The sequence below is a fragment of the Pongo abelii genome, chromosome 10 (assembly GCF_028885655.2).
Source record: "Pongo abelii isolate AG06213 chromosome 10, NHGRI_mPonAbe1-v2.0_pri, whole genome shotgun sequence".
Taxonomy (NCBI): domain Eukaryota; kingdom Metazoa; phylum Chordata; class Mammalia; order Primates; family Hominidae; genus Pongo; species Pongo abelii.
Window position 1 is genome coordinate 67,820,803 of NC_071995.2, and position 10,749 is coordinate 67,831,551.

The window sequence follows — 10,749 nt, forward strand, 5'->3', positions numbered from 1 at the left end:
CATGTGTTTTTTGGCTGCATAAATGTCTTCTTTTGAGAAGTATCTGTTCATATCCTTTGCCCACTTTTTGATAGGGTTGTTTGTTTTTTTCTTGTAAATTTGTTTGAGTTCATTGTAGATTCTGGGTATTAGCCCTTTGTCAGATGAGTAGGTTGCAAAAATTTTCTCCCATTCTGTAGGTTGCCTGTTCACTCTGATGGTAGTTTCTTTTGCTGTGCAGAAGCTCCTTAGTTTAATTAGATCCCATTTGTCAATTTTGGCTTTTGTTGCCATTGCTTTTAGTGTTTTAGACATGAACTCCTTGCTCATGCCTATGTCCTGAATGGTATTGCCTAGGTTTTCTTCTAGGGTTTTTATGGTTTTAGGTCTAACATGTAAGTCTTTAATCCATTTCGAATTAATTTTTATATAAGGTGTAAGGAAGGGATCCAGTTTCAGCTTTCTACATATGGCTAGCCAGTTTTCCCAGCACCATTTATTAAACAGGGAATCGTTTCCCTATTTCTTGTTTTTGTCAGGTTTGTCAAAGATCAGATGGTTGTAGATATGCGGCATTATTTCTGAGGGCTCTGTTCTGTTCCATTGGTCTATATCTCTGTTTTGGTACAAGTACCATGCTGTTTTGGTTACTGTAGCCTTGTAATATAGTTTGAGGTCAGGTAGCGTGATGCCTCCAGCTTTGTTCTTTTTGCTTAGGATTGACTTGGCAATAAGGGCTCTTTTTTGGTTCCATATGAACTTTAAAGTAGTTTTTTCCAATTCTGTGAAGAAAGTCATTGGTAGCTTGATGGGGATGGCATTGAATCTATAAATTACCTTGGGCAGTATGACCATTTTCACGATATTGATTCTTCCTACCCATGAGCATGGAATGTTCTTCCATTTGTTTGTATTCTCTTTTATTTCATTGAGCAGTGGTTTGTAGTTCTCCTTGAAGAGGTCCTTCACATCCCTTGTAAGTTGGATTCCTAGGTATTTTATTCTCTTTGAAGCGATTGTGAATGGGAATTCACTCATGATTTGGCTCTCTGTCTGTTATTGGTGTATAAGAATGCATGTGATTTTTGCACATTGATTTTTTATCCTTAGACTTTGCTGAAGTTGCTTATCAGCTTAAGGAGATTTTGGGCTGAGACGATTGGGTTTTCTATATATACAATCATGTCATCTGCAAACAAGGACAATTTGACTTCCTCTTTTCCTAATTGAATGCCCTTTATTCCCTTCTCCTGCCTGATTGCCCTGGCCAGAACTTCCAACACTGTGTTGAATAGGAGTGGTGAGAGAGGGCATCCCTGTCTTGTGCCAGTTTTCAAAGGGAATGCTTCCAGTTTTTGTCCATTCAGTATGATATTGGCTGTGGGTTTGTCATAGATAGCTCTTATTATTTTGAGATATGTCCCATCAATACCTAATTTATTGAGAGTTTTTAGTATGAAGGGTTGTTGAATTTTGTCAAAGGGCTTTTCTGCATCTATTGAGATAATCATGTGGTTTTTGTCTTTGGTTCTGTTTATGTACTGGATTATGTTTATTGATTTTTGTATGTTGAACCAGCCTTGCATCCCAGGGATGAAGCCCACTTGATCATGGTGGATAAGCTTTTTGATGTGTTGCTGGATTCGGTTTGCCAGTATTTTATTGAGGATTTTTGCATCAATGTTCATCAAGGATGTTGGTCTAAAATTCTCTTTTTTGGTTGTGTCTCTGCCAGGCTTTGGTATCAGGATGATGCTGGCCTCATAAAATGAGTTAGGGAGGATTTCCTCTTTTTCTATTGATGGAATAGTTTCAGAAGGAATGGTACCAGCTCCTCCTTGTACCTCTGGTAGAATTCGGCTGTGAATCTATGTGGTCCTGGACTTTTTTTGGTTGGTAAGCTATTAATTATTGCCCCAATTTCAGAGCCTGTGATTGGTCTATTCAGAGATTCAACTTCTTCCTGGTTTAGTCTTGGGAGAGTGTATGTCGAGGAATTTAAACATTTCTTCTAGATTTTCTAGTTTATTTGCGTAGAGGTGTTTATAGTATTCTCTGACGGTAGTTTGTATTTCTGTGGGATCGGTGGTGATATCCCCTTTGGCATTTCTTATTGCATCTATTTGATTCTTCTCTCTTTTCTTCTTTATTAGTCTTGCTAGCAGTCTGTCAATTTTGTTGATCTTTTCAAAAAACCAGCTCCTGGATTCATTGATTTTTTGAAGGGTTTTTGTGTCTCTATTTCCTTCAGTTCTGCTCTGATCTTAGTTATTTCTTGCCTTCTGCTAGCTTTTGAATGTGTTTGCTCTTGCTTCTCTAGTTCTTTTAATTGTGATGTTAGGGTGTCAATTTTAGATCTTTCCTGCTTTCTCTTGTGGGCATTTAGTGCTATAAATTTCCCTCTACACACTGCTTTGAATGCATCCCAGAGATTCTGGTATGTTGTGTCTTTGTTCTCCTTGGTTTCAAAGAACATCTTTATTTCTGCCTTCATTTCGTTATGTACCCAGTAGTCATTCAGGAGCAGGTTGTTCAGTTTCCATGAGTTGAGTGGTTTTGAGTGAGTTTCTTAATCCTGAGTTCTAGTTTGATTGCACTGTGGTCTGAGAGACAGTTTGTTATAATTTCTGTTCTTTTACATTTGCTGAGGAGTGCTTTACTTCCAACTATGTGGTCAACTTTGGAATAGGTGTGGTGTGGTGCTGAAAAGAATGTATATTCTGTTGATTTGGGGTGGAGAGTTCTGTAGATGTCTATTAGGTCCGCTTGGTGCAGAGCTGAGTTCAATTCCTGGATATCCTTGTTAACTTTCTGTCTCGTTGATCTGTCTAATGTTGACAGTGGGGTGTTAAGGTCTCCCATTATTATTGTGTGGGAGTCTAAGTCTCTTTGTAGGTCACTCAGGACTTGCTTTATGAATCTGGCTGCTCCTGTATTGGGTGCATATATATTTAGGATAGTTAGCTCTTCTTGTTGAATTAATCCCTTTACCATGATGTAATGGCCTTCTTTGTCTCTTTTGATCTTTGTTGGTTTAAAGCCTGTTTTATCAGAGACTAGGATTGCAACCCCTGCCTTTTTTTGTTTTCCATTTGCTTGGTAGATCTTCCTCCATCCCTTTATTTTGAGCCTATGTGTGTCTCTGCACATAAGATGGGTTTCCTGAATACAGCACACTGATGGGTCTTGACTCTTTATCCAGTTTGCCAGTCTGTGTTTTAATTGGAGCATTTAGCCCATTTACATTTAAGGTTAATATTGTTATGTGTGAATTTGATCCTGTCATTATTATGTTAGCTGGTTATTTTGCTTGTTGATGCAGTTTCTTCCTAGCCTTGATGGTCTTTACAATTTGGCATATTTTTGCAGTGGCTGGTACCGGTTGTTCCTTTCCATGTTTAGTGCTTCCTTCAGGAGCTCTTTTAGGGCAGGCCTGGTGGTGACAAAATCTCTCAGCATTTGCTTGTCTGTAAAGTATTTTATTTCTCCTTCACTTATGAAGCTTAGTTTGGCTGGATATGAAATTCTGGGTTGAAAATTCTTTTCTTTAAGAATGTTGAATATTGGCCCTCACTCTCTTCTGGCTTGTAGAGTTTCTACCGAGAGATCAGCTGTTAGTCTGATGGGCTTCCCTTTGTGGGTAACCCGACCTTTCTCTCTGGCTGCCCTTAACATTTTTTCCTTCATGTCAACTTTGGTGAATCTGACAATTATGTGTCTTGGAGTTGCTCTTCTCGAGGAGTATCTTTGTGGCGTTCTCTGTGTTTCCTGAATTTGAATGTTGGCCTGCCTTGCTAGATTGGGGAAGTTCTCCTGGGTAATATCCTACAGAGTGTTTTCCAACTTGGTTCCATTCTCCCCGTCACTTTCAGGTACACCAGTTAGACATAGATTTGGTCTTTTCATATAGTCCCATATTTCTTAGAGGCTTTGTTTGTTTCTTTTTATTCTTTTTTCTCTAAACTTCTCTTCACGCTTCATTTCATTCATTTCGTCTTCCATCACTGATACCCTTTCTTCCAGTTGATCGCATCGGTTACTGAGGCTTGTGCATTCGTCACGTAATTCTCATGCCATGGTTTTCAGCTCCATCAGGTCTTTTAAGGACTTCTCTGCATTGGTTATTCTAGTTATCCATTTGTCTAGTTTTTTTTCAAAGTTTTTAACTTTTTTGCCATTGGTTCGAACTTCCTCCTTTAGCTCAGAGTAGTTTGATCTTCTGAAGCCTTCCTCTCTCAACTCGTCAAAGTCATTCTCTGTCCAGCTTTGTTCCGTTGCTGGTGAGGAGCTGTGTTCCTTTGGAGGAAGAGAGGCGCTCTGATTTTTAGAGTCTCTGGTTTTTCTGCTCTGTTTTTTCCCCATCTTTGTGGTTTTATCTACCTTTGGTCTTTGATGATGGTGACGTACAGATGGGTTTTTGGTGTGGATGTCCTTTCTGTTTGTTAGTTTTCCTTCTAATAGTCAGGACCCTCAGCTGCAGGTCTGTTGGAGTTTACTGGAGGTCCACTCCAGACCTTGTTTGCCTAGGTATCAGCAGTGGTGGCTGCAGAACAGCAGATATTGGTGAACCGCAAATGCTGCTGCCTGATCGTTCTTCTGGAAGTTTTGTCTCAGAGGAGTACCCAGCCGTGTGAGGTGTCAGTCCGCCCCTACTCGGGGATGCTTCCCAGTTAGGCTACTCAGGGGTCAGGGACCCACTTGAGGAGGCAGTCTGCCTGTTCTCAGATCTCAAGCTGCGTGCTGGGAGAACCACTAATCTCTTGAAAGCTCAGTTGGAAATGCAGAGATCACCTGTCTTCTGCGTGGCTCACGCTGGGAGCTGTAGACTGGAGCTGTTCCTATTCGGCCATCTTGGCTCCACCCTCCAGAAATAAAAACTGGTTTAGGTTTTTGAAGCATAAGGGTAATTTGGATAAAGAGCAGTACATACAACTGAAGGCCTAGAAACAAATCAAAGTGTGTTCAAAGGATGGTCAGTGTATGGAGAGAAAAGGGAAGATGTGACAGATTTTAAGAAAGAAAAGTTAGATTGGGGTGGGGGGATGGGTAAAGGAGAAAAGAGAGATATCTGACTGGAAGACTGATTTGAAGTGATTGTGGAAATTAATAGAAAAGGCTTTGGTTTGTGGAAGAAGATTATGGTCTAGATTTAGACATATTGACATCCTCACATGAAAATGGCAAACAAGGATTTGAAATCTTGGGCCTAGAGTTATAGAGATTTATTAATGTAGTGTAGCATGTTTGGAAAAAAAAAATGGAGTTGGAGGCAGAGGTCTATTTGCACTGAATCCTGGCTTAACTAAAAACACATTAGGTGTGTCCAGTTTACAAAATAGCTTAGAAATGAGATCTTTTAAGAAACGCTATACACCATGGAATACTATACAGCCATAAAAAAAAGAACAAGATCATGTCCTTTGCAGGGACATGGCTGGAGCTGGAGGCCATTGTCCTTAGCAACCTAATGTAGGAACAGAAAACCAAATGCTGCCTGTTCTCCCTTATAAGTGGGAGCTAATACACATGGACACATAGAAGGGAACAACACACACTGCCGCCTATGGAAGGGTGGAGGATGGGAAGAGGGAGAAGATCAGGAAGAATAATGGATACTTATTCTTCCTGAATCACCCAGGGTGATGAAATAATATATACAACAAACCCCCATGACACATGTTTACCTGTGTAATAAACCTGCACACCCTGCAGGTGTACTCCTGAACTTACAAGTTAAAAAAAAGAAACACTTATTATTTTAAAAGTTGATACTTAAAGCCGCCTTACCAGATCCCTTTCAAAATTAGGCTAAATAGTAGACCAGCAGGTATATGTCTGTTTCCAGAAGAATAGTGTATAAATTGGTTTTTAGCAGCTTAATGGCACATTTTCCTCTTCTGCAAATTATACTTTTGGAAGTTCCACAGACTTCCAACACTTTGTGCTTTAAATTTCTAGATCTTCTATCCTCCCCAAGCTAGTAGTTAGTGCTTTTAAATATTGTTACAGATCATTAAAGGAATTTGCTAATAAAGAAACAATGAAGAAATATCTATTTGAAAAAAGATAGGAATTGATTTGTGATTTGAATTGCCCCCTCCTCAAAAATTGTCCTCTTTCAAATACACATTGTTGTGTGTTTTCTTAATATAAAGGCACATTTGTATTATATTTCTTGTAAGTATCGCTAAAATGTAATGTTATTTAATATATTTACTATACAATTTATACTGTCATATAAAATGCTATTTGCCACTTACTTTACTTAGAGCTATGCTAATTTTGCATTGATGGGGAGTGATAGTTGTATTGAGCCAGGTTCCTAGCTTAGGAGGGTGACAGCTGGGCTGCTGCAAGTCCGGCCTGGTAGACATGCTAGCTTTATCTCACGGAGCCATAGGGTAACAGATGGCTCATTACTTATTCAGCAGTCACTGAATGTGTGCTGTGTGCCAGGCACATGCCTGGTGCCAGGCATTTAAAGATGAATCAAAGTCCCTGCCCTCAAGAGGTTGATAGCCTAATCCCAGCCAGAAAGCCGTCATATAAAATTTTAGCTTTTGTCATATGCAAATAGAAAGGATCGTGTGAAATTCAGTGAACTTGTTATATGATTGTTAAGATTCGGTATTTTTATAAGGTGGCTTATTCCTTTGTACTTCTCCCTAGGTCCCTCATTAAATGCATATAGTGCAACCAACCAACCAAATTAACAAATACCCCATCTGGAAACTATTACCCTGTAAGCTATCAATAACATGCTTTGAGACTTGAACAGTCATCATGAGGATATTTTCAGCTGAGAAATTGAAATCCTGATAGAAAGCTGAGAGCTGTCCTGCAGCTGATTACTGATTTGTAAATTTGTTCCAAGATGGGACATACATGGAAAACACCTAGTTTCTGTTTCTAAAATCATGGTTAATGTTATGGCATTAAACTTAAACTACTAATAGAATGTAAGTCTCACATGGGCAGAGACTTTGTTCTTTTCATCACTTTAGCCCAGCATCTAGAACGGTGCCTGGTACACAGTAGGTTCTCAAGTATTTGTTATCTAACTGAATGAATAGGCAACTTGTACAGAAGGTAGGGGCAAATGCTTTTCATTTCAAAAAACTGAAATTTATCATTATTTCACAGAAAATGTGCTCTCACTGGCCAGAGTAAGTCCTGTAAACACAGAATTACATTAGGGGACTCAAGCATCTATTATTATATTTCTCCTTTTTGCAGATACAGGGTAAGTGACTTAACCATGAATTTTAATAAAGCTTGCTTTGATATGAGACATTTGACCATTCATGACATTTTCTCCATTTGGCCTAGATTGCTTCTGTATGTAACTTTTTTACATACATTCGATACATTCAGCAGGGACTCGTAAAACAGCAGGATGGTGAGTGTTCTTGATTCAATATAAGTCTTTACATAAAAGTTCAGCAAAAAGTATAGAACGTAGTAGTAATGCTCATATCAACTTTATTGTTGGTACATTTATATTGAATCCCTTCTATAGTTCTAATAAAATTTGTGGAGAATTTGGGAACAAATGTCTTTTAGAAAAATATTATGTTTAATTATTTTATTTGCCTCATTTTACTCTTAATTTTGAATTTTAAGCAGGGTCAGTTTTAACTCATAAGGGGTATATGAGAAACCAGATGGTAAATGAGAAGAGAGTTCTCATTTGAATTGACTCTTTAAGAGATGAAAATGAGGAGGCCGGCAAAGTGGTCAGATTTATTTTAGTTGATGGAAACCATGATGGAGCTCACAATTAAGTTTTCCCTGTATTTTCTACTTTTTGCGTGTGAATTAATAAAGCAGTCATGAGGATAATTCTGAATGGAATAAAGATTGCCATATTCTAAATCAGCAGAAACGTGCAGGTGATATATCCAGGAGAACCAACCTCATGAAAGTGTTAATATTTTTAATACAATTTTATAGCTAAATATCTTAAATATCAGGTATGAAAACTAATATGGCCTGACAACTCCAAAGCAGTATCTCTCGAGCACAAATGATTGTTTAAAAAAAAAAATAGCAGATACTAGGCTAGGGACAAGTGTGTGCCAGTTAGTATTTAAAGTTTTATGAAATTTCCCTGTTTATATTTTTTAGGCACTGAAAATATTATGTTGCTTAAACACTGGTAGAAGCCTACCATCTTTCAATCATGTAAAGCAGTGAATCTTAATTCTATGGAGAAGTTAGTCACGCTGATAAAAACTTAGTTTAGCCTTTCTCAAGGTCTGGTATGTTGAAAAATGTCATATTTCTTTAAAATCCCATATAGTTGGATTTTAATTCCTAAAACAATAGAGATAAAACCTGTTAACCTAATAACCTGACAACCTAATTAGTGTTGAATTTCAAAAGGCCTAATAACATAAAAACAGTCTTTAAACTGTATAATACTTTTTTTGACTTTAATAAAACTGAATTCTTTTGAATACCTGTTGATGGATAATATAATTTAAGCCAGAGAACAGAAAATTTATGTTAAGTATAATTGCCAAGAATATAATATTTTTCTGTTTGTTTAAATAAGAAGCTTGTAGGAAAGACAGATAATTTACTTTATGAAAATAGGAAGAAAGTGTTACGAGTAATGAATGGTGAGGGTGATGATAATAAAAGTAGTATATCTTCTCTGGTTTCTGTCACTCTTCCACTTTATGATATTTAGTACATATCATTTAGTATGTGTGTTTGTTGTAAACAGGTCTTAAAATCTGTTTATTATATGTACCTTGTGCCAACAAAAGATTTAGGGCAGCTAAATCTAAAGCAGAATTTCTCAACTAGTGACATTTTGAGCTGGATAATTCTTTGTTGTGGGGGGCGGTCTTGTGCATTTGTAGGATGTTTAATAGCATCCCTAGCTTTTACTCATTAGATACCTGTAGCACCCCCGAGATGGGACAGTGAGAAATGTATCTATTCATTGCCAAATGTACCCTGGAGTGGCCAGCGGGTGAGGAGTGGTGGTGGTGGTAGTGGTGGAATCTTCCATGATTGAGAACCATTGATCTAAATGAATATAATCTGATCATATATCAAACGAAGACCTTTTATTGTCTGAAATAAGGAGCCAACGTTTTTCCACTTATAGTGGGAACTTACAAAAGTATAGGTAATTGAATTTACAATTCATCTTCCACATGCATTTTTATTTCTAATTTGAGCCGTACACAAAACCTTTCTGTTATTTCTCACAAACAATGTTACTGAGTTTTCTGGATTGTCTTGTTTTCTTTTTTTCCCCTTCACCCTCTGTTAGTGTTAATGAAGAGTAAAATGGCCATGATATAACAAACTAGAGCAAGAAGATTCGTAAGTTAGAGAATAACTCGAATAATTGAGTATTGAGTATACTCACTTAATGAAGGTAACAGCATTGACATTTACTCAGGATGCTGAATGTCTACCTTTTCTTGGGCTAAAATGGTAGTCTCTGATGTATTTAATAAATAATTGTGACAAAACTGGTGACTTTTGCTTTATTGATAAAACTGGGATGGTCACAAGTCTGTGGAAAAGTTTATGTGAATTATTGAAAAAATGTAGGTACATCTTTAGGATTTCAGCTAACTTAAGTTTTCAGCGAAACATTAAAAATAATGAAGATGGTATTTTATGATTTAAATATCTCTCTTTTCTGTTTGTATAGTTGATCAGATGTTTTGGGAAGTTATGCAGTTGAGAAAAGAGATGTCATTGGCAAAGCTGGGTTATTTCAGAGAGGAACTCTGATGCTCTGCGTGGGACCATGCCTGAACTCCCCAAATAACTGAAAAATGGCTGAATATTTTTATGGTTACTTAATATTTATTTCCAAGGAGTGGGCCTAAGACTTTTTCCCCCTTTTGCAAATTGCTCTAAGAAGTACCATGATTTCATTTAAACTGATCTATGCTGTGTTTGCTTATTCTTTAGTTGAACACGCTATGAAGAATTCCAGGTGTACTAGTGAATGTAATTTATAGTTGCCAAAAAAAAAAACCTGAAATAAATAAATGTTAGATTGAATGTGTGTACATTTTCTCTTCTAGCTCTGACATGGCATTTAGGGTTAGCAGAATGTATTAAATAGTAATTTTCAAACTACACAGTAGCTTCCTTCCTTGTGAGAGGCAGGAAAGAAGTCTGAGTGGATAGTACTCACTTTCCAAGGCCCCCACCTCTAGAATAGCTTTATTTTTGTCTGTTTTCTATATAGGGTTTCAAAAAAGATTTTATTTGAAGAAATATTTCCGCAGCTACAAAGTTTGAAAGTTACTATTTTAATTATTCTGCTCTCTGTAATTGAAAGAATCCCTTTATTTTGGTGATTCACTAAAATATAATAGAAGGCAGTCAGATTTTATCCCAGAGATGTATTCCTGAGTGTCTTGATGTAGTGTATTCATGTTTTATATGTGTTGACCACTATATTGTCATTGGAGGGACATAGATGTAAATGAGTTTGATGTGTGTCAAAGGGGTTTAAAGGGGTGTGGGTTGAAAGAATGGTACGTGCGAAGTATACACTGATTATAGAACCACTTGACTTCTGCATTCCAAATTGTAAAACTGACTCAACTGGAGAAATTATAACAAAGAGGTTTGTGGTAGAAATGTAAGAAGTATAGAAAAGCAAAAAGAAAAAATGAGAAACCACTTTAGCCTCTGTTTAGAGAAAGCTGCTGTTAGTATTTTTGGGTAGTAGCCTTTCAGCTTTCAGATATTTTCTACTTACGTATGCATATTTTTGAAACAAAA

The 10,749-nt window shown here is 37.2% G+C and overlaps 1 protein-coding gene across 3 annotated transcripts in view; it reads left to right on the plus strand.

Annotated features, from left to right (window-relative positions):
* Positions 1-10,017, plus strand: part of RAB3IP (RAB3A interacting protein) — a 69,060-nt gene extending 59,043 nt beyond the window's left edge. For 2 of the 3 annotated variants that reach the window (NM_001135415.1, NM_001131126.2), the window contains 3 exon segments: positions 7,123-7,222; positions 7,309-7,378; positions 9,659-9,978. In NM_001135415.1, the coding sequence (NP_001128887.1) occupies positions 7,123-7,222; positions 7,309-7,378; positions 9,659-9,741 (253 nt within the window). In that variant the 3' untranslated portion in view covers positions 9,742-9,978. 3 annotated transcript variants of the gene reach the window in all.
* The last annotated feature ends 732 nt before the right edge of the window (positions 10,018-10,749 follow it).